The 27,823-nt window shown below is 43.4% G+C and overlaps 1 protein-coding gene across 2 annotated transcripts in view; it reads right to left on the bottom strand.

Annotated features, from left to right (window-relative positions):
• LOC143289906 (nuclear distribution protein nudE homolog 1-like) overlaps positions 1–20,170 on the bottom strand; it is a 29,794-nt gene extending 9,624 nt beyond the window's left edge. Inside the window, exons 1-9 of one of the 2 annotated variants that reach the window (XM_076599157.1) lie at positions 19,604–20,170; positions 18,362–18,515; positions 15,645–15,793; positions 14,344–14,389; positions 12,706–12,796; positions 10,326–10,520; positions 8,195–8,289; positions 6,232–6,329; positions 1,584–1,634 (exon numbers count right to left, since the gene is read on the bottom strand). In XM_076599157.1, the coding sequence (XP_076455272.1) occupies positions 1,631–1,634; positions 6,232–6,329; positions 8,195–8,289; positions 10,326–10,520; positions 12,706–12,796; positions 14,344–14,389; positions 15,645–15,793; positions 18,362–18,515; positions 19,604–19,683 (912 nt within the window). In that variant the 5' untranslated portion in view covers positions 19,684–20,170 and the 3' untranslated portion in view covers positions 1,584–1,630. Of the gene's footprint in view, positions 1–1,583; positions 1,635–6,231; positions 6,330–8,194; positions 8,290–10,325; positions 10,521–12,705; positions 12,797–14,343; positions 14,390–15,644; positions 15,794–18,361; positions 18,516–19,603 lie in introns of those variants that run through there. The other variant, XM_076599148.1, reaches the window with a different exon arrangement.
• Positions 20,171–27,823: the final 7,653 nt, after the last annotated feature.

Here is a 27,823-nt window from a genome sequence, read left to right as displayed (position 1 = left end):
GGACACCACCTACTAAGCCCCCTACTAACGACAATAATGGCTTAGTCGCGGAGCCAGACTGAGTGAGCGTCCCTACCAGAGTGGAGACCGCCACCACGTCCCTCAAACAACAGCCCCCCATGAATCTGCCGACACTGACGACATTGACAGGACTCACCCCAAGCACGGAAGTGGAGGGGTATCGAAACTGAGGTCACCATGAGAGCAGGGCATGAAAGGCCACAGACTTTGAGACTATTTTGTTTATATTGATGACGATGAAGGAGCAGGAGGATGACGATGATGATGACGATGTTGCTATGGAGGTCCATTTTGGTTTGGGACTGCGTGACAAGGCTGTACTCTACGCTTCCTGTCATAATGATATCCCGGCGTTAACCAGGCCCGAGAGATACAGACACTTGCAGTGTTGGTCAGGTAATTAGAGCAACACACCCAAAGACGCTTCCTTGAAGCGGATGACACTCGACTGTGTGGTCCCAGTCTCCCCATTTAAGCCCACAGCACACTCAACTCTGGGTAGGAGCCGGCCACGGGCCGAAAAACCCACCTCCGCTGGGATTTGAACCCGCGTCCTCCCAGCCGTCAGTCCACGACGCTAACCACTTCGCCACGGCGGCTGGTGGGATCCCATATACAGTCAATGCTCGGTCTCCTGAGCCAACACTAAATGACTAAAAGTGGATTGTTTAGCCAGCAACCACGTTCATGTTCAACCTGTTCATCAATTCTGTTTAAACGAGCAGCATACATAAAAGCCTGCCACTAATGCTCTATGTGGGGGGGTGGATTTGTATGCAATCACATGCACATGCACTTATGTAAATGCATGGTGTACTTGTGTTTGCTTTTTATCTTCTTTTGCACTTTCTTTGATGCATTATCTTCCCAATGAAATATTCATTGTGACACTGTCTGAAAATATTTGTAGTACAGACATCACCACACTGACATGCAGTCAGACTGTGATCAGTCACAACCACATGCCTCAGTGAAGTCAATGGGGAAAAAACAGCACACATACTTTATACACCACCACACCAACATGCAGTCAGACTGTGATCAGTCACAACCACATGCCTCAGTGAAGTCAATGGGGAAAAAACAGTGCACACACTTTATACACCACCACACCGACATGCAATGAGACTGTGATCAGTCACAACCACATGCCTCAGTGAAGTCAATGGGGAAAAAACAGCACACATACTTTATACACCACCACACCGACATGCAGTCAGACTGTGATCAGTCACAACCACATGCCTCAGTGAAGTCAATGGGGAAAAAACAGCACACATACTTTATACACCACCACACCGACATGCAGTCAGACTGTGATCAGTCACAACCACATGCCTCCATTCAAGTCGGTGGGAAAAAAACAACAGCAGAAATACTTTCAACATCACCTGACACACGCACTAACAGACACACGAACAAGAGTCAGATCAACACAGACACAGACTGGGTGAAAGAAAAAAATCATGTCAGCGACAATGCAGAGAGTTACTATGAGCACATACACAGCATGCAGCCCATTCCAACACCTGTGAGTGCGATATCCTTTCAAATGCTCAGACCTGTGGAAGAGTCAGGTGTGTGTACATGGCACAGGATCCCGCCCCTTTCACCTGGCACACAGCAGTCACATCAACACCTGGCTCCACACACCACTCACAGTGCTAAACATGCTGTTTACTTGTAGAAAGTCACCACTGTGTGTGACTGAACATTAACTCATTCAGCCCTGCGTCACAGCAATGGTCTGGCGTCAAACTTTGTTTCAATAAAAACGGTTTCCATTCTCTTATGCATAAATTGCAAGTAAAGGGAGCTAATTTCTGCATTATTTCTGGCTGTGTCCACAAATGTCAACTAGGACGAAAAAACACACAGTTGATTTCAGTATAGTTCCTGCATTTCTCCCCATCAGTATGGTGAGAAAACAGTATAGTTCCTGCATTTCTCCCCATCAATATGGTGAGAAAACAGTATAGTTCCTGCACTTCTCCCCATCAGTATGGTGAGAAAACAGTATAGTTCCTGCATTTCTTCCCATCAGTATGGTGAGAAAACAGTATAGTTCCTGCATTTCTCTCCATCAATATAGTGAGAAAACAGTATAGTTCCTGCATTTCTCCCCATCAGTATAGTGAGAAAACAGTATAGTTCCTGCATTTCTCTCCATCAATATAGTGAGAAAACAGTATAGTTCCTGCATTTCTTCCCATCAGTATGGTGAGAAAACAGTATAGTTCCTGCACTTCTCCCCATCAGTATGGTGAGAAAACAGTATAGTTCCTGCATTTCGTCCCATCAGTATGGTGAGAAAACAGTATAGTTCCTGCATTTCGTCCCATCAGTATGGTGAGAAAACAGTATAGTTCCTGCATTTCTTCCCATCAGTATGGTGAGAAAACAGTATAGTTCCTGCATTTCGTCCCATCAGTATGGTGAGAAAACAGTATAGTTCCTGCATTTCGTCCCATCAGTATGGTGAGAAAACAGTATAGTTCCTGCATTTTTTCCCCATCAGTATGGTGAGAAAAAATGCTGAGGATGTGAACTCCCTAGGTTGAATGGATAAAACCTTTCTCCTCTAGAAAATCACCACTATGTGTGACAGACATACAAACCTTCCTCCTCTAGAAAATCACTACGTGTGACTGACATACAAAACTTCCTTCTCTAGAAAATCACCACTGTGTGTGACAGACATACAAACCTTCCTCCTCTAGAAAATCACCACTATGTGTGTGACAGACATACAAAACTTCCTTCTAGATCCTTCTCTAGAAAATCACCACTATGTGTGGCTGACATACAAATCTTCCTCCTCTAGAAAATCACCACTATGTGTGTGACAGACATACAAAACTTCCTCCTCTAGAAAATCACCAGTGTGTGTGACTGACATACAAAACTTCCTCCTCTAGAAAATCACCACTGTGTGTGACTGACATACAAAACTTCCTCCTCTAGAAAATCACCACTATGTGTGACTGACATTCCTCCTCTAGAAAATCACCACTATGTGTGACTGACATACAAAACTTCCTCCTCTAAAAAATCACCACTGTGTGTGACTGACATACAAAACTTCCTCCTCTAGAAAATCACCAGTGTGTGTGACTGACATACAAAACTTCCTCCTCTAGAAAATCACCACTATGTGTGACTGACATACAAAACTTCCTCCTCTAGAAAATCACCAGTGTGTGTGACTGACATTCCTCCTCTAGAAAATCACCACTATGTGTGACTGACATACAAAACTTCCTCCTCTAAAAAATCACCACTGTGTGTGACTGACATTAAACAAAATTTTGTCCTCTAGAAAATCACCAATATGTGTGACTGTCATTAAATAAAGCTTCCTCCTCTAGAAAATCACCACAGTGTGTGACCAGATATTCAACCTCTATAAAAACACTTCTATTTGCAGAATCCACTACTTTCAATGTATCTTCCTGTGGAAACAGTTCAAGAACCAAGTGGAAAACAGAGACATTCCAACTGGTGCATGAACACAGATCAATCTTTGGTGTAAACAATTACAAACAAACAGGACCACCCTTTTCCTCACTCTCACCCTGTCCCTTCTCTTCGCCTTTCTCCTCTCCCCCACCCACTCTCTCTTTTTGATTTTCTCCCTCCCCCACACCCAACCCCCTTCAACCAACTCACACAGATGATTAAAGTTTAAACCATGCAAGGAAATACTCCAGTGACTGAAACACAGATATTCCACAGTAACCAAACATAACATACATGTAACTGAGGGGGCCACAGATATTCCACAGTAACCAAACATAACATACATGTAACTGAGGGGGCCACAGATTCTCCACAGTAACCAAACATAACATTCCTCCCTTAAAGACAGCTCAAAGTGCTTTACAATAAACATCAAACACACGCGCGCACGCACACAATAACTCACAAAAGAAAGAAGAAAAATAACAATTTAGCACACAATAATATAAAACAGATTCAGAGACTACGCATATTACATAATTACACACACACACACACACACAACAAAAGAGAGAGAGTTTGCATGGCTTATAACAGAAAAGGTATGGAAGGTCTATGGATAGGCGTTTTCAAAAAGATGTGTTTTCAGACCAGTTTTGAAAGACTGAAGTGAAGGAGAGTGGCGAAGATCGTGAGGTAAACTGTTCCAGACATATGGAGCTGAATAAGAAAAGGAAGAATCACCGAAGGATCGGGTTTTAACACGGGGAGCAAGCAGCCGCTGTGAATTGGAAGATGATCTGAGCTGTCGACGGGGTGTGTAGGTTTGAATCAATTCTCTCAGACATTGAGGAGCAGCACCCAAAATGGAGGTGAAGGTGAGAATTGCAACTCTGTACTGAATGCGGGCAGAAACTGGTAACCAGTGGAGAGAACGCAGAAGATGAGTGATATTGTCAGTCTTTTTGGTTCTAAAGATCAATCTTGCTCCTGCGTTTTGAACTTTCTGGAGTTTTTGTATTAAGTATCTAGGACAACCAATGAGGAGTGAGTTACAGTAATCTAGTCTGGACAAGACAAGACAGCACAGAGATTGTTTACATGTTTCTTCATTGTGAGGTTTGAATCAAACGTCACACCCAGATTTTTCACTGAAGATACAAAGTCTACATCTGAATCTCCAATTTTAAAACAGGAAGGCAAGGAGTTGTTTATAGACAGTCTGCTTGAAGAAATAATATTAACTTCAGTTTTACAATCATTTAACTGTAGTTTGTTTTGATTCATCCAAGCCTTAACGTCAACAATACACCGTTGAAGTTCCTCAATATAAGAGTCAAGATCGGAAAAAGTTGTTTCTTTGTAGAGCTGGTTATCATCAGCAAAGGCATGGTGATTTACAGAATGGTTTTTGACAACATCGAAAAGTGGTTGAGTATAGAGAATAAACAGAACTGGTCCTAGCACAGATCCTTGCGGAACGCCATATATAAGTGTTGATGGGAAAGATTGATGGCCATTTACCGTGACTGTTTCTGTTCTGTTTGTAAGGTAGGATTGGAACCATGACAGTGCAGAGCCAGAGATGCAAAAGGATCTAAGTCTGTTTAGCAAGATAGCATGGTCAATGGTATCAAAAGCAGCAGAAAGATCAAGCAGTATAAGAACACAGATTTTACTATAACATAAATGTAACTATGGGGCACAGATACTCCACAGTAACCAAACTTAACATAAATGTAACTGAGGGGGCACAGATACTCCACAGTAACCAAACTTAACATAAACAAATGGAGAACACTCAAGCAGTCACACAGAAAATCAATGGGAACAACTATCTGGAGCCCGAGGGAATCACTTCAGCTGATAAAATGCCCTTACATGTACAAAATTGCACATACACACATCAATACACACACAAACATTCACACATGCATATACTTTTATAAGCATACACACACACACACACACACTCACAAGTTCATGGTTTTAGTTATCATTATCATTATTGAATTGTTGCTGTTAAATTCAATGACATGTTAGTTATGCATTTCTTGTAGTTTTCTACCTTTTCTGTTTTCCTGACTTCTTTTCTTCTCTTTTTTATGTTTTCTTTATATACACATGTATATACATAAGTCGTCGAATATCTCTAAAAGTGAAAAGACGCTAAACATAAGAACAAACACACACACACACACACACACACACAACCACGTATGAAGACAGCAATCCATCCGGCCTTCATCTCAGAGCATACAGGGCTCTTACCTCCAAGTCAGTCAAGCACACACATCACACATCCACTCACACATCACACATCCACTCACACATCCACTAACACATCACACATCTACTCACTCATCACACATCAAACTCATTCATCACATCACACATCCACTCACACATCCACTCACTCATTACACATCCACTCACTCATCACACATCCACTCACACATCCACTCACTCATCACACATCCACTCACTCATCACACATCCACTCACACATCACACATCCACTCACACATCCACTCACTCATCACACATCCACTCACTCATCCATCCACTCACTCATCACACATCCACTTACACATCACACATCCACTCACACATCCATTTACTCATCACACATCCACTCACATCACACATCCACTTACACATCACACATCCACTCACTCATCACACATCCACTCACATCACACATCCACAGCACACACACCAGCAGGACACAGCGGTGCCAGAAGGCCTCACCTGGGGGTGCCCAAGGGACTGCTGCCTCCCCCCACCTTCCCTGACCGTGGCTGGTCCCTGACAAAGTTCCGACAGGTGGCCAGCTTGCTCTCTAGGGCCTGAAACATGTGTGTGGAGTTGTCGCTTTGACCATCACAACAGCAAGGAAGGCAACTGCTGTCCCATCTATGTGGACTAAAATTTGATTATAGTGGAGAGTGTCTTGCCCAAGTTAATCCCCACTCTCTCAGCCAAGCAGGTTTTAAGACAGTCGGCATTAGGATGGTCCCCAAAGGCCAACCAGTCCCCAAGGCTGCAGCACTAAGAGCCAGTGCGATATTGCCTCCTTATTTGAGAGTCATAGTCCTTCACAAAAGACTAAGCTTTGCAGTGGGGATGCCACTGATCACACAGCTCTCACTTTCCTGTTGGTCTGACAGTAAGTTGATGTCAATCAGCGCATACAAAATTCTGCTGCCTGACTCGTCCTCAGAAAGAAAAGATCTGAGCACATCACTCCTCTTTTGCAACATCTCCACTGGCTCCCTGTCTCACACCGAATAAAGTACAAGATCAGCACTCTATGCTACAAAGGTATTCACAAATCAGCCCCTTCCTATCTCTGTGGCTGCCTTCACCTCTACACTCCATCTCGCTCACTACGATCAGCTTCGGATCAACTCCACTTACGCATACCCAGATTCAAACACTCGACTGTTGGCAGCCCTTCTTTCTCTGTCTCTGGACCTTGCAATTGGAATGAACTTCCTCTTTCGCTTCGTCAATTCTCCACACTCAGTTCTTTCAAGTCTGGCCTTAAAACCCACCTCTTCCCAAAATAGTCTCCCTTCCCTGCCTCTTCCTTGTCTTTAGTTTCTCCAGTTTTAGAGTTATGCATGCGTGAGAATGACTGGTGCGAAAGCGCTTAGATTTGTCTGTGCACAAGATTCAGCGCTATATAAGTACCATTATTATTATTAATCTGTGAACAAAGCGAGTGATGAGCCCAGGTCTGCAACATGGCACACAGGTAAGCCAACCTGCCCTGATAACAAAGCCACAGAACAAAAACCAAAAATTAAAATAAATATATACACAAACACACCTGAACCCAAACACTACCTGCTAATAAAGCCACATGACTCAAACTAAAACATAAAATGAATATCATATACACACACCTGAACTAAAACACTGACTGCCAAAGTTGACACCAATACCAACATCAACCAAAGTGACCACAACAACAATACTTTAGAGAATAACAGCAATAATACAAACGATTTTGATGATTATGATTATAATAATACTGATGATGAGAAACAATAATAAATGAAAATAATGATGATAATAGAATTAACACTAATAAAGAAAACAATTATGTCACACTGAGGACAAAGTAGAAACATACCCAAGTCCAGGAAAATATTGCTGTGGTACTGGGTTTTCTACTTTTCTGCCTTTGGACTCCAGTTTAATATCAATCAACTTAATTAAATTCAGTTCATTTTAAATTGATTAAATTCAACAACCATCTACCTGAAGATCTAGTCATCAGTCCCATCCACATGTAATATGCAGCTTCTGTTCAAACATACATGTGTGTGTGTGTGTGTGTGTGAGAAAGAGAGAGAGAGTTTGTGAGTGAGTGTGTGTGTGTTTGTGTGTGCAGTGCGTGCATGTGTGAGTATGCACAAGTTTTTATATTGATATGCGCTTGTATGTATCCTAATTTCTACTGTATCTGTGTTTGTCTATGATTTTCTATTTATGTTCGTATCTTGTTATGTACTATCCCCCTCAATATTCTTTGTGACCCCGGTGCACCTGGTAATAAAGACATATTCTATTCTATTCTATATTCACCCTAACTTTTCTTTCTTTTTTTTTCTTTTTCTTTTTTTTAAACATAACACAGTAAGTTACTTTCAATCAAACTTGAGTCAAAACGACAGAAATTGAATAAAACCAGTCGGCAACTCACCCCAACTTTGCGCAAAAGATCCCCCACGATGTTGAGAGCCGATATCCTGGCTGATGGTGTGAGGGGGGTTGTACCGTTGGTGGTGGCCGGTATACCTAAAAACAGCACTGCTTGTAGAGAATATTATTTAAGGGTACCTAAAAGCAGCACTGCTTGTAGACGTTATTTGGGGGTACCCAAAAACAGCACTGCTTGTAGACGATGTTATTTGGGGGTACCTAAAAACAGCACTGCTTGTAGACAATGTTATTTTGGGGTACCTAAAAACAGCACTGCTTGTAGACAATGTTATTTGGGGGTACCTAAAAACAGCACTGCTTGTAGACAATGTTATATGGGGGTACCTAAAAACAGCACTGCTTGAAGACAATGTTATATGGGGGTACCTAAAAACAGCACTGCTTGTAGACAATGTTATTTGGGGGTACCTAAAAACAGCACTGCTTGTTGACAATGTTATATGGGGGTACCTAAAAACAGCACTGCTTGTTGACAATGTTATATGGGGGTACCTAAAAACAGCACTGCTTGTTGACGATCTTATTTGGGGGTACATAAAAACAGCACTGCTAGTAGACAACATTATTTTGCAATATCTAAAAACAGCACTGCTTGCAGAGTGTTATTTGGGGGTACCTAAAAACAGCACTGCTTGCAGACAGCATTATTTGGGGGTACCTAAAAACAGCACTGCTTGCAGAAAGTGTTATTTGGGGGTACCTAAAAACAGCACTGCTTGCAGACAGCATTATTTGGGGGTACCTAAAAACAGCACTGCTTGCAGACAGTGTTATATGGGGGTACCTAAAAACAGCACTGCTTGCAGACAGTGTTATTTGAGGGTACCTAAAAACAGCACTGCTTGTTGACAACATTATTGGGGGGTACCTAAAAACAGCACTGCAATGAGGTGTCATGAAGGTGGACAGGTCCTTACCTACACCATATCTGCTGTCAAAATAATTAGCTGCAGGATCCGGACCTTCACAAAAACCCAAATCACTGATCAGGTCTCAAGAGCCTATCCTAGGTTTGCGTAAAACGTTAACATAAAAATGAAATAGAATAATGAAAAAATAAACAAATAAATGAACAAATTTAAACACAGAGAAGGAAAGATATGAAGAACGCAAATCATTGACATAAAAACAAGAATGAAAATGGGATGTGCACCCACACATGCAGGATATCTAAATATAGTACTACATGCAGACAGCATTATCTTATTAAAAACAGTGCTACTTGAAGACAATGTTATTTTGGTTATATGTAAAAGCACACTACTTGTAGATATAATTTCAGATAAATCCTATGAGTTAAGGATAAAGTCACAATGTTTTAGGCAAAATTTCCTTGTATCATCATCCAAGGAACATTCCACAATCAATGGACCATCAATCAGAAACAAAATCAATGACATAATTTACCTGTTTTTCTGCCTTTGTCCATCACTCTGTTTTCTGCCAAAAATCAAGAACCATCATTCGACACGCAGTAACCAGATTTCCCATTTGTTGACAGTGTTAAAGCCAAATGAAACGATCAGGCAAAAAACCTGAGAGATCTCTGATCGACTGTGCGATGTTTCTTGTATGATAACATGATGAAAATTTGCATTAAAAACAGTGATTTTACGCTCCGCTCATAAAATTTCTGTTGCTTTGGGTTACCTAAAAATTTCACTAATTGTGAATGTTATTTTGGGGTACCAAGAAAAAACACTACTTGCAGAAAACTTTATTTTGGGGGTACCTAAAAACATCACTACTTGAAGACAACTATGCTGGGGTGCCTAAAAATAGTGCTACTTGTAGGCAACACTATTTGGGGGTACTTAAAAGGAGCACTACTTGCAGACAATGGTATTTTGAGGCAATTAAAAGGAACACAACTTGTAGATGATATTTTGAGGTATTTAAAAGGTGCATAACTTTACTTGGGGGACTTAAAAGGAGCACTACTTGTAGATGTTATTTAGGGGTACCTAAAACAACACTACTTGTAGACAAAATTATCAGTTTTCCCTGGACTTCAATGTCACAAATGTGCAGTTTGTTTTAGTACAAGCTTGAATTGCATTTTTCTCTCTCTCTCTTTCCTCTCCATCTAACCCTCTGTGTGTGTGCCGTACCTCTGCCAATGGGGGTAGTGGGGGTGGTTTTGCCGGTGGGGGTGGTGGGTGTGGTGGGGGAGACAGGGTGAGGCTGGTGACCGGCGTACCCGCTGTCTGCCATGCGCACACTGTCCGCACTGCCCGCCGCGCCCTCCCCGCCCTTTGACCCCACCGACACCGGGCGCTGCTTCACGTCTATCTCTGACTTCAGGTCTGCACATGACACAACAGTGACATCATACATACTGCTTCACATCTATCAGGTCTGCACATGGCACAACAGTGACATCATACATACTGCTTCACGTCTATCAGGTCTGCACACTGAACAACAGTGACATCATACATACTGCTTCACATCTATCAGGTCTGCACACTGAACAACAGTGACATCATACATACTGCTTCACGTCTATCAGGTCTGCACATGACACAACAGTGACATCATACATACTGCTTCACGTCTATCAGGTCTGCACATGGCACAACAGTGACATCATACATACTGCTTCACGTCTATCAGGTCTGCTATTGCCATCAGGACGACGCTACAGAACTTTTAAGTTGAAATCCAGAGCTCTGAAGACTTTTATTCCACGTTCAATCCACCTTTTAAATTCTTGAGAACTCTGTGTGTGTGTGTGCGCGCACGCACTCTCATGTGAGACGTGTGAAAGTCCGTGCATGATAGGCTGTACCTTGTTCTAGTTGTGGTGTGTGTGTGTGTGTGTGTGTGTGTGTGTGTGTGTGTGTGTGTGTGTGTGTGTGTGTTTACTGAGCTTAAAATGTGACAATCGGTTATAATGAATGTGCAATATGTAGGAAGAATAATGTGCAATATGCAGGATGAATGTACAATGAATATGTCTAATGCTAACGTCCATATTCTAAATATATTTCTGTTTAATAATTACGATGTAATAATTAATTGCAATGTTTTTAAAAGCGAATATGTGAAATGCTTTTATTTGAGAACATATGTTTATTACTCTTGTTTGATCAAGTTATCTGCATGTGTGGGGTGGGGGTGGGGGGTGCGGTGCGGGTGTGTGCTGATTATCTGGTTGTGGTTTTCCACAATTCATCTTTATTCTTATCTTATCTGTCTATTATAATCAATGTGCAGTATAGTAGGCTATGTTTATAATTATATTCAAATAATGTTTCTTAATTCTTTCTGTTTTTACATTAAGAATACTAGTTATTACCTGCAGTGTGTGGATGTATGTATGAAACGATGTATGTGATATTTTTTACATTTGTATCTTCGTAATATTTGTTGGGGCTGTTGTTTGCTTTTACAGTTATGGTCCCCATGTTGTTTACTTGTCTATGTTGTGATAATGCACCTGACCAAATTTCTCCAGGTGGAGATAATAAAGTTATTCTTATCTTATCTTATCTTATCTGCACATGGAACAACAGTGACATCATACATACTGCTTCATATCTATCTCTGACTTCAGGTCTGCATTTGACACAACAGTGACATCATACATACTGCTTCACATCTATCAGGTCTGCACACTGAACAACAGTGACATCATACATACTGCTTCAGATCTATCAGATCTGCACATGGCACAACAGTGACATCATACATACTGCTTCACATCTATCAGGTCTGCACACTGAACAACAGTGACATCATTCATACTGCTTCACATCTATCAGGTCTGCACACGGCACAACACCAACACTCGTGCATATGTATGCGTGCACATGACAGGCCTGACTCAATGACACACAAAATGAATGATGAACACCTAAAGGCAGCTGTCAGCTCTTGCCAGGAAGGCAGCCTGTTGTGTAAACAACTGAATTGTAAAGCACTTGACTTAGAGTTTGGTCTCTAACTGATGATACGCAGTACATGAGTATAAAAAATCAGTTCTGTCTTTTCTTGGTACATGTGACAACCCTTCACTGACATCCTGATCTTTAAGCTCCATCTTATTTCAGTGAGGTGACAATCCTTCACTAACATTCTGACCTGTAAACTCTGTCTCATCTCAGTGAAGTGACAGCCCTTCACTGACACCCTGACCTGTAAACCCTGTCTTATCTCAGTGAGGTGACAACCCTTCACTAACAAACATATTAGTGTCAACAGCAGTATATGGGCAAAAATCATAATCAATGAGACTGATTCACTGTTAATTTTCTGATCTGAAGTTAATTAACACTTTGTAAAAGTCATGTCATATATGTTTATCTATCCATCTCCCTATGGCAACATTTTCAATAATAAATCATACCAAGCTCATTTATATTTTCCATGGCTCATCCATCATGAGATTAAACACAATAAAAAAAAAACCCATTACATTAGGCTTTTAGCCAACTCCAGCATTTCAGTTAGACCTTATTCTTGATTCCCTTTTCAATCATGACATACCACGTGCTTCATCTTTCAAACGCTGAACAGTCTCTGTCAACGTCTCCTTGTCATCCAGCTCGCTTTCCAGGAAGGCATTCCTCTCTATGGCCTGCACACAACACAGTGGTGGTGAAGGTAATAGGTAGTGCTGGGAAGGTGGCAGAATGGTTAAGACACTAGACGGGCGCAATAGCCGAGTGGTTAAAGCGTTGAACTGTCAATCTGAGGGTCCCGGGTTCGAATCACGGTGACGGCGCCTGGTGGGTGAAGGGTGGAGATTTTTACGATCTCCCAGGTCAACATATGTGCAGACCTGCTAGTGCCTGAACCCCCTTCGTGTGTATATGCAAGCAGAAGATCAAATACGGATGTTAAAGATCCTGTAAACCATGTCAGAGTTCGGTGGGTTATGGAAACAAGAACATACCCAGCATGCCCACCCCCAAAAATGGAGTATGGCTGCCTACATGGCGGGGTAAAAACGGTCATACACGTAAAAGCCCACTCGTGTGCATACGAGTGAAAGCAGAAGAAGGAGGCTAAGACACTCATCTGCCAGTACAGTGTCCTTTTTTTTTTCTTTTTTTTTTTTAACATTTTTGCAATTGTGATGACCTTATGTGGAATTTGGATATATGTGTTTCCTGGACAAACATGACCTTCATTGCAAAGGGAATCAAATACTGTGTCCATGAGGGTCTGGGTTCAAATCCCGGTCTCACCCTTTCTCCTGAGTTTGACTGGAAAATTAAACTGAGCTTCCAGTCATTCGGATGAGATGATAAACCAAGGTGCCTTGTACATCAAAATTCTGTGGAAGAAATCCACTCTGATAGGTACACAAACATATGTACACACTCAAGGCCTGCCTTTCACAATGGGCAATGCTGCTGGTCAGGTATCTGCTTAACAGATGTGCTGCAGCATATAATTTGTCCAAAGGCAGTGATGCCTCCTTATGACACTGAAACTGATGGTGAGAGGACTGGCAGCTAAGGTGGATTGTACAAGTTCCTGGCCCAACCCCACCCATCCCCTGCACTCTCCAGGAGGTTTCTGTCTTTATATCAAAAGGTTCAAACTCTGGTTAAAGGTCCCATAGTCTTATACGGCCACCAGGGCAGTGAATTTGTATCCACAGTGTCCAGGGCACTGGGAGGTGGGGCCCCAAGGCTCTCCTTTCACAATAGGAAAGCCAACAGCACTCAGTGTCCCCAAATGGTTACCCATCCAAGTATTAACTGGGAGCTGCATTGTTCAACTTTGGTGATCTTAACCATAAACAAGAAAATCAGCTGAATGTAAGCTGACAAAAAACAAAAATCACAAAGAATAAGAACTCTACCCAGCATAAGATTTCCAACAAATTGTGTGAGAAACAACTTTTCAAAATTTATTCATTCCAGTTATGCAACTATAGGTAAACCAAACATAGATTAATTAATACAGATTAATCATTTATCAAAAAAGCAAAGTGATATTTGGAAGTAACATTGCTCTCACAGCTAAAACAGATTAAAGAGCTACACTTCCTACAACATTTATAGACAAGCCTTGTCTCACACTACCATGATAATGCATCACAATGTTGCATCAAGCTTTCCTGGTGAGCCATGGCCAGCGACAGAACTGACCACACAACACAACAGTTCTCACCTGGTTCAGTCTCAATTCGAAATCTTCGAGGGATACAACAGTTGCTCTGAAACAAATATTTTGTATCAAATTTAATTTCAAATCATCAAATGATCTTTACACTCACATAAAAACAATATAACTTTTGCCCTCAGCATAATTTCCCATTATTCTTAACATCATCAAAGAAAGCTTTCTTACAATGTGAAAAATGGTCCTTTTAACATGACCCCTTGATATCGACTAATGTCACCCATGGCGGTTCACTGTCGTGACGACTAAAGTCGGCTATGGCGGTTCACTGTCTGGTCGACTTGAGCTGCCTATGATGGCGAAAGAGTTAAAGGTCCCAAGCCTTTCTTGGCATCAGGGCAGTGGATTCATGTTCAATGTGTCTAGCCTCTTGAGCTCGGCACAGGAAGGCGGGGCCCAATCCTCTCCTGATGCCATTTTAACCTTCTCCAACTGGTCAGGTACCATTCACACCTGGGTGAAGTGAGGAAGTCAGGTACCATTCACACCGAAGTCAGGTACCATTCACACCTGGGTGAAGTGAGGAAGTCAGGTACCATTCACACCTGGGTGAAGTGAGGAAGTCAGGTACCATTCACACCTGGATGAAGTGAGGAAGTCAGGTACCATTCACACCTGGGTGAAGGGAGGAAGTCACGTACCATTCACACCTGGATGAAGTGAGGAAGTCATGTACCATTCACATCTGGATGAAGTGAGGAAGTCAGGTACCATTCACACCTGGGTGAAGTGAGGAAGACAGGTACCATTCACACCTGGATGAAGTGAGGAAGTCAGGTACCATTCACACCTGGGTGGAGTGAGGAAGTCAGGTACCATTCACACCTGGGTGAAGTGAGGAAGACAGGTACCATTCACACCTGGGTGGAGTGAGGAAGTCAGGTACCATTCACACCTGGGTGGAGTGAGGAAGTCAGGTACCATTCACACCTGGGTGGAGTGAGGAAGTCAGGTACCATTCACACCTGGGTGGAGTGAGGAAGTCGGGTACCATTCACACCTGGATGAAGTGAGGAAGTCAGGTACCATTCACACCTGGGTGAAGTGAGGAAGACAGGTACCATTCACATCTGGGAGAAGTGAGGAAGTCAGGTACCATTCACACCTGGGTGGAGTGAGGAAAATCAGAGCAAAGTGCCTTTCCCAAGGACGCAACACCATGCTGAAACTGGGCATCGAACCCTGATCACTAGTCAACACTAGATCAGAAGTCTAACACCAAACGGATTCTGCCATGACACCACCATCAAAATGCTATACTTTCTACAAAACTCCCAAAGACATGTAACCTTTTTGCTCTCTCCAAGTCATCATTTGCTTGCTCCAGCTCCCTGATGTATTTCTGAAGCTCATCTTTGTAGGCAGTCACTTGGGCCAGGTTGTCTTCCAGCTCTGCTGTCTTCTTGTGGCTGGACTTCTGCAGTTTGTCCAGCTTCTCCTGATCAACACAGCACAAAACACAACTTTTCCTTATCAACACAGCACAAAACACAGCTTGTCCTGATCAGCACAGCACAAAACACAGCTTCTGATCAACATAGCACAAAACACAGCTTACACAGCACAAAACACAGCTTCTCCTGATCAACATAGCACAAAACACAGCTTACACAGCACAAAACACAGCTTGTCCTGATCAGCACAACACAAAACACAGCTTGTCCTGATCAGCACAGCACAAAACACAGCTTGTCCTATCAGCACAGCACAAAACACAGCTTCTGATCAACACAGCACAAAACACAGCTTACACAGCACATAACACAGCTTGTCCTGATCAGCACAACACAAAACACAGCTTGTCATGATTAGCACAGCACAAAACACAGCTTCTCCTGATCAACACAGCACAAAACACAGCTTCTCCTGATCAACACAGCACAAAACAGTTTCTCCTGTACAACACAAAACACAGTTTCTCCTGATCAACACAGCACAAAACACAGCTTCTCCTGATCAACACAGCACAAAACACAGTATACACATCAGAATGTTTTATGCGGCTGAACATCAATGATAAATCAGAGGAGTTAAAAATGATAATGAATGTGAATCATGATGCATGCATGTTATGTATCTGCCATTACCAAAATAAATAAACAAATAAATAAATTGACAAATAAAAACAATATCAAAAGGTATTGCTCACTCCAAATATTGAAAGATCAGATCAGTAAAATGTTTCTTTTCACATTTTCCCTTTTCTTTTTTTATTCCCTTTCTTTTATCATGAATGATACTCATACTGATGGTAATATAAAATTTGACCAAGGAAAAAAAACAAACACAACCTTGACTCGAAAAATCACTAAGCTTCCTGTCCACATTGAATGTACTATGTAGACAAAGTCATACCTTATGCATCAGTCATCACACAGCCATTTACCCCCGAAAGCGGAGTAAGGCTGCCTACATAGTGTGGGTAAAAACGGTCATACACGAAAAAGTCCACTCATGTACACCAGTGAACATCAGGTTGCAGCCCACGATCGCAGAAGAAAAAGAACACGACAGACTTTTGGCACAGTCATAACTGACACATCAGTCATCACACAGCCTTTTGGCACAGTCATAACTGACACATCACACAGGCTTTTGGCACAGTCATACCTCACACATCACACAGCCTTCTGACACAGTCATATCTCAATTCAATTCATGTTGTTTAGAGCCCAGCCGACCGTTTAGGCCATCTCAGGGCTGCAGTCATATCTCACACATCACACAGACTTTTGGCACAGTCATACTTCACACATCACACAGCCTTTTGGCACAGTCATGTCATACCTCACACATCACACAGCCTTTTGACACAGTCATACCTCACACATCACACAGCCTTTTGGCACAGTCATACATCGCACATCACACAGCCTTTTGGCACAGTCATACCTCACACATCGCACAACCTTTTGGCACAGTCATACATCGCACATCACACAGCCTTTTGCCAGTTTTGGCACAGTCATACCTCACACATCACACAGCCTTTTGCCACAGTCATGCCTCACTCATCACACAACCTTTTGGCACAGTCATACCTCACACATCACACAGCCTTTTGGCACAGTCATACATTGCACATCACACAGCCTTTTGCCATAGTCATACCTCACACACCTTTTGGCACAGTCATACCTCAAACATCACACAGCCTTTTGCCATAGTCATACCTCACACATCACACAGCCTTTTGCCATAGTCATACCTCACACATCACACAGCCTTTTGCCACAGTCATACCTCACACATCACACAGCCTTTTGCCAGTTTTGGCACAGTCATACCTCACACATCACACAGCCTTTTGGCACAGTCATACCTCACACATCAGCTATCACAGCCAGAACGGCCTAATTAAAACAGGTTGGTCAGTTGGTCTAGATCTATACACAACACTCAAAACAAACAAGCAAATGATTTATAGACATATCTTCTGATAATTCATAATGATAAATTCACACTATTTGACTATTTCCAATGAAAATGCCAAGGATAATCACTGAAACACTTTGGAGGGAGATAACATGTGAACATCACTATTACAACAGCACTACAATATTAGTACAACTACAAGTCTACAACATTATCTTTCTATACTGCTTCTGGAGACCTTGTAACCAAGAGCTACCTGCCGCCTGAGGACAGCAAACCCCACAATCTGATCAGGAGAGGGATGGACTCTGCCAGATTTGAGTCACTCAAGACAGACCTCATCATGACACCCAGGCACTGACACACAACCGACAGACAGGAATCTGGTGAATAGTCCTTCCGTGAGTTGTCCCAATAACACTTTAGAGAGATGATAGAGATGGAGGTCATTCCAAAACAAGACATGACAAGACGTGTTTATATCGGGAAATACTGTGGGGGCATATGAAATTGAAAATGTTACATATTTCATGTAATTCCACTTTGCCAACAGCACTCACTCATAGACACTCCACAAACAGCACTCACCATGAAGGAATAGCACTCACCCTGAGGGACTGACAACACTCACCCTGAGGGACTCGACCTCAGACTGCAGTTTGGTGGTGCTGCTCTCCAGCTCCTTGTTGCGTTTCTCCAACTGCTTCAGCTGAGCTTCCAGCTCCGCCTCCAGCTCTCTGCTGCTGATCTGGTACTCCTCCAGCTCCTCCTTGGACTCCTCCAGCCTGCCACATTGGATCACATCATCAGTCAACACAATTAACCCTCCAGCCTGCCACACTGGGTCACATCATCAGTCAACACAATTAACCCTCCAGCCTGCCACACTGGATCACATCATCAGTCACCACAATTAACCCTCCAGCCTGCCACACTGGATCACATCATCAGTCACCACAATTAACCCTCCAGCCTGCCACATTGGATCACATCATCAGTCACCACAATTAACCCTCCAGCCTGCCACACTGGATCACATCATCAGTCACCACAATTAACCCTCCAGCCTGCCACATTGGATCACATCATCAGTCACCACAATTAACCCTCCAGCCTGCCACACTGGATCACATCATCAGTCACCACAATTAACCTGCCAGCCTGCCACACTGGGTTACATCATCAGTCAACACAATTAACCCTCCAGCCTGCCACACTGGATCACATCATCAGTCAACACAATTAACCTGCCAGCCTGCCACACTGGGTTACATCATCAGTCAACACAATTAACCCTCCAGCCTGCCACACTGGGTCACATCATCAGTCAACACAATTAACCCGACTGCTGAACCTAGCTGAAAAATGAGACCACTGTGGTGGGGTTTTTTGTTTTGTTTGTTTTGTTTTTACCAATAATAGCTTTGAGTTTTGATTATGTATCATTGCATTTAATGATATGATCATGAATGAATATATCTATATATATATATATATATATCTATAGGACTCTCGTCTTCTGTTTTCAAACTGGACATTTCCAAACTATTCAAACCAATTAATGTAATATTGCAAGCATCCATAATCTATCATCTAAGTCTAAGCACACACACACAAACATACACACACACAAACACATATACACAAACACACACACATATGTGCACGCTCACACACACACGTATACTAATTACTATACTGACACAGTATACACTCAAATGTCTATAGATGTTTGTTTTTTGTTATTCATTGCAATAATTCAGTCACAGCCACCCATCTTTAACTGTAATTGGTGTTATTACTTATGAAATATTCCCATCACTGTGTCATCTACCATGATCATTGCAGTGAAGTAAACTTAATTCATACTTACTCCTGCTTGAACTTTTGAGCCAAACTCCTCCAGTGCTCAATCTCCTCGATAGGAGTAGCGAATCTCTTGGCACTATCCATTAGAAATTATATGTTTTTCAAACTTGCAATACGTCTTTCTCTCATTCATTCCCTACATAAACTCTGTGTGTACAACCACTTTTCAACTTGAAACTGGTGTTGCTCTTAAGTGTCATTTATTTCGATTTAACACCAAATCTGCTCAGTAATTGATGATGTGTTGGCGGTCGAATCTTATTATACCATACATCTGTTGATCAACACTGCCCTCCGTGTCACATGTTTTATATCTAGCGATTTGTTTTGTTTTGATTGCGAACAATCAAATTCTCCCACTGTTTGCGAAAAACCTGGAAAGGCTCGACGCCTCTTTCAATCTTGTTATAAAATGGCAAACTGTTCAAGTATTGATCAACATGAACAGTGATTAATGCCAAGTGAACACACAGCAGCATCAAAATCGAAACATGGTATCACGGTGAAGAGCCACTGGAAGACAGCCCCCTTTAATCTCAAAGCTGTCTGCTTCCCTCCTTCCACTTGTCTAACCGGAAGTTGTGGAATTAAATATTTGTTGCCTGATTAGAGAAGCAGACGACATGTTCGTCTTTCCATTCAGTCTGCTGTCTATTCATGTTTTTCGTTCGTATTAACAGCGCGCGCACACGCACGCATGGTCACACACACACACACACACACACACACACACACACACACACACACACAATATGTAATTTTGCACGCTTTTTCGTGTCGGCTTCTGCGCATATGTGTGAATCAGTGTGTGCGGGTTCAGCGAGTATCACGTTTCCTCTCTGTGTGCGTCGTACAGTACGTGTGTGTGTGTGTGTGTGTGTGTGTGTGTGTGTGTGTGTGTGTGTGTGTGTGTGAATGCTATTTTTTCAATGCAGTCATTTGTCTTCAACTTTGTTTTCTTCAATATATATTATTAACTTTTTTTTTCTTTTCTTTTTTTTTTAAGAATTCAATTTTCATGTTAATATTTCACACAAACCTAGGATAGGCTGTCAAGTCCTGGTGGAAGAGTTGGGTTTTCGGATGAATTAACTAATCAATTTTATTTGAATGAATGACATTGATTTCTGAAGATAAACCATGCTTTTTATCTGAGTCCACCTGAAAGAAGAATGAACCATGCTTTTTATCGAGTCCACCTGAAAAAAAGACTTAACAAACAAATCATCAAAAGACAGGAAAAGAACCTATGCTACATGTACAATAATTATCCAAACGTCATATTCATGGTAAATCATGTCAGTAACAGACCACATGAACAGTTGTGCACAACCACGTAACCGTTACGTTGTGATGATTATATATGACAAGAGAGAGAAGTTGTTAACTGATTATACTAGAGAAGCAGGAGTGCCCATTATTTTGTGGCAAAATTGAACATGCTTGAGAGAAGTTCAGCTCAGTTCAGTTTCTCAAGAAGGCGTCACTGCGTTCGGACAAATCCATACGCTACACCATACCTGCTAAGCAGACACCTGAACAGCAGCGTTGCCCGACGCGCTCGAGAAAGAGAAGGGGACTGTACAACTCATCGCCGATTTACTTCTTTGTGATGTTTATACGCAGTTATGCCCCTTGTGTCAATTTTTAAACACAAACACCCCCCCCCCCCCCCCCCCCCCACCCCACCCCACCCCCCACCCACACACACACACACACATATAGAGAGAGAGTGAGACACACACACACACACACACACACACACACACACACACACACACACACACAGATTCTCCTGTTCTGTTCTGTTCTGTTCTCTTCTGGTACAACACTCCATTTTGAAACTCGTGGTTTAGAAAGTTGTCCCTCTCGTTTTGAACATCCTGCACCCAGCGAACAATAATAAATTATGTATTTCAGCCCAGGTTTTGAGCTGAGTTTATTGTTGCCAAGAACAAATGTTACTTCGAGTTCAGAGGAACAGTCGATGCCTGAATTATTATGTGATTTTGATCCAAGATACATTTTTTGGTTTCCTTTAAAATATTATATATCATCCAGTTAAACTATTATATTTTTCCACACTTCGTGTATGGGCTGTGTTTGTACAAGCCTTCACGTTCAGCTTCAGAGGAACAGTCAATGCCCGAATTGTTATGTGATTTCTATCTGAGATACAGTTTTTAGTTTCGGTTAAAATGTATTATATCATCCAGTAAAGTATCATATTAATTTCTTCACACTTAATGTTCCATTTTTTGGCCGGTGTAGTATTCACACATCCCGTGACTGAATAGTTCATCCGAACGCCTATCCGTATCTGTATCTGTATCTGTGTGTGTACTGATCTGTATCTGTATCTGTATCTCTCTCTCTCTCTGTGGTTTGTTGGATGTTGTTGTTTTTGTTGTTGTTGTTGTCATTCTTTCTCACTCCAGCCACCTTCCGCAGCTGGGAATACAGTCACGTGTTGTCACATGACGTGTGTGTCTTTGGTAGGAGGGGGAATGATGGGGTGTGGGGGGTGTGGATGTGGGGATACGTGTGTGCATCAGTGTTTGTGCTTCTCTCTGTCTCTCTCTGTCTGTCTGTCTGTGTTGTCACATGACGTGTGTGTCTTTGGTAGGAGGGGGAATGATGGGTGTGTGTGTGGATGTGGGGATATGTGTGTGCATCAGTGTTTGTGCTTCTCTCTGTCTCTATCTTCTTTCTGCCTGTCTGTCTGTCTGTCTATTGGTGATGGTGGTAGTCACTGTAGTATGCTGCACTTGCCACACGTAGATTTCAGAGACAGTAACAATACTGTACCTTTTGAACACTCGGATGTTTCTGGAACTTCTATACTGATGACCTCTCTCTCTCTCTCTCTCTCTCTCTCTCTCTCTCTCTCTGACTTACTGTCCTGCTGTCCATCTGTAAATTATAGTGTGTGTGTAGGGAGGGGGGGAGAGGAAGGGGTGCTGTCAGTGTGTGCGCGCGTGTGTGTGTATGTATGTGTGTGCGCTCACGCGCGAGCATCAGTGTGTGTATGCATGTGTGTGCACGGGTGTGGGTGTGTGTGTGGGGGCGGGGGAGGGGGGGGAAATGTGTTTTCTTCATTATGTATACCCTTCTGCATGAAAACCTTTTCCTTTCATTTATGTTTGTGCTATTTGTAATAGATGTAGATTAGCAAGGACAGATTGGAAGAATAGGCTATGCCTAAAATCTTAATCCTTGAATAAAAACGTTTTGAGTTCTGAGTTCTCTCTCTCTCTCTTTCTCGTTCGGCGCGCGCGCGCGCGCACGTGTGTGTGTGTGTGTGTGTGTGTGTGTGTGTGTGTGTGTGTGTGTGTGCGTGCGTGCGTGCGTGCGATGCACTGGTGCATTACTGTGGTCCTTTTGTACCGATAAAACCGACTGTGTGTGACTGTGACTAATGGCGTGTGAATACTTGGTCCTAAATCCTGGTTTTTATTTCCCTGAGTCATCTCTCTCTCTCTCTCTCTCTCTCTCTCTCTCTCTCTGACAAACAAGTTATATCCAGCCCATGCAAAACGTCGAGTGACACGTTCAGTCGTGTCGTTTCCAAGCAGAGTGCCCATGACAAGTGAAAGGTGAGTCCGTGCACTGCACGAGACACTTGGCCCTGCAGACGGAGGCCAGGAGTGCTGCAAAACACGCTATCACGTTGCACACAGCTCCCTGCAAAACAAAACAAAACAAGACAGAACCTAACACCCCAACACAAAGGCCAGAGCAGTGTCACCTGCCATTTCAAGTTCTGGGGAACAAGGAACTCTCTCTCTCTCTCTGTCTCTCTCTCTCTCTCTCTTTCGACTTACTTTTCTTAATTATGTGTGTTTGTTTCTTTGTGTGTTTTCTTTTTTTCTTTTTCTTTGTTTTCTTTTTTTCTTTTTGGTTTGTTTTGGCGGGGTCAGTGGGTGTGAAGTTAGAGAGGCGAGAGGGATGTGAGGGAGGGGGCGGTGGGGGGGTTACATGATCATATCAGATCACTGAGTGGGAGTTATGTTTGGTTGGTTGGTTAGCTGGTTGGTTAGTCGATTAGTTGGTTGGTTGGTTAGTTGATTAGTTAGTTGGCTGGTTGGTTTGTTAAGTTGATTAGTTAGTTGGTTGGTTGCTTGATTGATTAGTTAGCTGGCTGCGTGCTCCCTTGCTCGCTTGCTTTTCACTGGCAATGAAACTGAATCTCAGAGCCACCACATAAATAAACGCCGGTTTTTTACACAACAGGTGTGTGTGCATGCGTGCGTGCGTGCATGCGTGTGTATGCGGTGTATGTGTGTGTGCCAGTGTGCGTGTGGCAGTGTGTGTGTGTGTGTGTGTGTGTGTTTAGGGGGTGGGGGCTGGAGGGGGGGGGAGTGTGTGGCAATGGCAAAAGCAGGGACAGAGGCAATGATTGTTGTTGTTGTTGTTTTCTTTTTTTTCTTTTTTTCTTTTTTTTTGTAGGGGTGGGGGGGTTGTTTTGTTGCTTATAGTCCAGCCGACTGCACAGAGCCATATCAGGACTGTCGAACCATACAAATACTCAACTGCGTCAACACAAAACTGTCACATTAAAAAAAAAAAAAAAAAAAAAAAACTTAAGACAAACCCACAAAACACAGTTCATGACACACTATCCCAACCATTCAGCTCCTTATGGCAAATAAGACTAGGCCATGCTGAGGACACCAGCCCTTCCGCTTAATTTATCATCCCCAGATTTTTTTTTTTTTTTTTAAATCGTAAAAAAAAGAAAAAGAAAAACAACAACATTACTTCAAAGGCAAACAACATTGCAGAATGGGCAGCTAATGCCCATCCCAGTGTTTACATCTCAATACCTAATCGCCAGAGCAAAACAACATAGATAGCACATCACAGACTGTGGAAAAATTCAAAAGAGTCAAGGCTTGCTTGAAAAAAAAAAGCAAGGGGAATAGACTGGGAAGGCAGACATAGGAGACACAACAGTGAAGATAGAAAAAAAAAGGCAGAAACAAAGAGAGTGATAGAAAAGACGAAATTTCTAGCACAAAATTTCCAGAAGGTGGGGATGCTGTTTATACTGAAAGATCCCGGGAAGAAGCAATCATAGCAGCATCGCAGCCTTAGTAAAAAGGTTTCTTAATGTTTTTCAAAATTTTAAAATATCAATTTGTTTTGGGTTTTGTGTGTGTGTGTTGTTGTTGTTGTTGTTGTTGTTGTTGTTGTGTGTGTGTGTGTGTGTGTGTGTGTGTGTGTGTGTGTGTGTGTTTGTTTTTGTTTTGTTTTTCCATTGTTTCCGTATTGAATGTTCGTTTTGATTTTTGTTTTCTTGTTGATATCAACAGATAACAAATTTTGAAACTGGTTCGTCATTCATTGTGATACACTTACATTCACACTGATATTAACTTTGGTATTCTTGTATTCTATTGCAATGTGTTTTGTTGCGTTGTATTGTATCGTATTGTATCAAGTTGTGTGTCTCTGGTTACAGATTTCTCTGTGTGAAATTCGGGTTGTTCTCCTGGAGGAAAGTACGTTCACACAGCGCAGCAGAAGCCATAGCAGGCTTTTTTCTTCTTTTTTTCATCTTTTTGTTGTTGTTGTTGTTGTTGCAAATGTATGCTTTACTATCAGAGTTGATATTTTTTCTACAGTGTTTTGCCAGGGACAACACTTTCCTTGCCATGGGTTCTTTAACGTGCACTAAACACACGGGCCATCTGTTTATCATCTCATCCGAATGAACGAACGTCCAGATGATGGCGACATGCTGCACAGTGTACCACGGTTCATCGTCTCTGAAAGACTGAGACTCAGGCCAGCACTGAGCCTTCAGTGTCACGATGTCGGTACAGACACACTGACTGAAGGTACTTCGGCCCTACGTGTCACGATGTCGGTACAGACACACAGAGCTACACTGACTGAAGGCACTTAGGCCCTACGTGTCACGACTGTCGGTACAGACACACAGAGCTACACTGACTGAGCACAGAGCCTACACTGACTGAAGGTACCTGACTCGGCCACCCTACGTGTCACGATACTGTCGGTACAGACACACAGAGCTACACTGACTGAAGGCACAAAGCCCTACGTGTCACGATGTCGGTACAGACACACAGAGCTACACTGACTGAAGGCACAAAGCCCTACGTGTCACGATGTCGGTACAGACACACAGAGCTACAGACACACAGGGCTACACTGACTGAAGGCACTTCGGCCCTACGTGTCACGATACTGTCGGTACAGACACACAGAGCTACACTGACTGAAGGCACAAAGCCCTACGTGTCACGATGTCGGTACAGACACACAGAGCTACACTTACTGAAGGCACTTCGACCCTACGTGTCGTAGATATCAGGACGGTGGAGGTCCGCAGCTAATCTCCTTCCAACTTATTTCCTTTCTCATACACCTCCGCCCCCCCCCCCCCCCCCCCCCGCCCCCTCATTCCCCCTCCACCACCACCACCACCCTCCCGCACCCCTCCCCGCCACCTCCCCCCCCCCACACACACACATATCCACACCTTTCCCCTCTCCCCTCAACAGACCCACCCCCTTCCCAAAAACACCCACACACACAACCTCATCAGGAATGTACACGCACGCTTACGTACACATGTCGTGCCCATGTGACACAGACTATCCAACTGCAAGCTAAGCATGTCAAGAGACAGACAGACAGACAGACAGACAAGACAAACCGTCAGAAATCTGGCCAAAGGAAGGTGTGTGTGCGTGCGTGCGCGCGCGCGCGCGCGCGTGTGTGTGTGTGTGTGTGTTTCTAAACTTGTATAAAATCCTTATGATCAGTTTAACTGGGCGTACAGACTTTGTTTACTGTATACAGCACGCTTTGAGTTTAGTAGTCCTGAAGAGTCCTGTGACTCCCAAGTGTTAGCGTCACGGACATCATTTTTTTAAATACCGAATCATGTGGCCATCAAAGCACAGGGAAGAACAAACACAGCAGATACAAAACACAGACACAGACTCCTTTACTCGTCACTTTTGTGCCCATGCACGCACGTACTTACACTGCACACATATACGCGTGCACAAATACACACCTGACACACGTGTGCGCGCACGCACGAACACACACACATAGGCTACCGGCCACACAAACTCACACACACACGCGCGCGCGTAAACACTGGATGCAACTGGTCTGCAGGCTAACAATGTTACAGAGATGTGACATGAATTTCAGTGTGTTTCTGGTTCATCTGACAGGTCCGCCAGGTCATTCACCCAGAACGTCAAGGGATGGCTCTGTTTAATAAAGATGGTTCAACACCCTCACACTTCACTTCTTTCCCTGTTTTTTGTTTGTTTGTTTGTTTGTTTTTTATCTGAAAGAGTTTTTGCCGCATCCAGTTAAAAATAAAGGCATTGCTTACAGGCACGGCACGACACGACACAACACACGACACGACACACGGCACAACACAGCAACACAGCACACGGCACGATACGATACAGCACGGCACGACACGACACGACGCGGCACGACACGACACGGCACGACACGACACGACACGACACGGCACGACACGACACAACACACGACACGACACGGCACGACACGACACGACACACGGCACAACACAGCAACACAGCACACGGCACGATACGATACAGCACGGCACGACACGACACGACGCGGCACGACACGACACGGCACGACACGACACGACACGACACGACACGGCACGACACGACACACGACACGACACGGCACGACACGGCACAGCACGGCACGACACAGCAACACAGCACACGGCACGATACGATACAGCATGGCACGGCACGGAACGGCACAGCACGGCACGGCACAGCACGGCACAACACAGCACGGCACGACACAGCACGGCACGACACGGCACAGCACGGTACGACACAGCACGACACGGCACAGCATGGCACGGCACAGCACGACACGGCACGGCACGGCATAACACGGCACAGCATGGCACGGCACAGCACGACACGGCACGGCACGACACGACATGGCACGACATGGCACGACACGACACGACACGACACAACACAGCACGACACGGCACGGCACGGCATAACACGGCACGGCACGGCACGACACGACACAACACAGCACGACACGACACGACACGGCTCGACATGACACGGCACGACGCGACACGACACGACACTAACGCAACACATTAATCCGCAGTTCAGCAAAACTTAGTTGTCGCTGGCAGCAAGTATTCTCGCTT

This window comes from Babylonia areolata, chromosome 1 (genome assembly GCF_041734735.1).
Source record: "Babylonia areolata isolate BAREFJ2019XMU chromosome 1, ASM4173473v1, whole genome shotgun sequence".
NCBI classification, from domain to species: Eukaryota; Metazoa; Mollusca; class Gastropoda; order Neogastropoda; family Buccinidae; genus Babylonia; species Babylonia areolata.
This window is presented reverse-complemented; position numbering and strand designations above follow the sequence as displayed.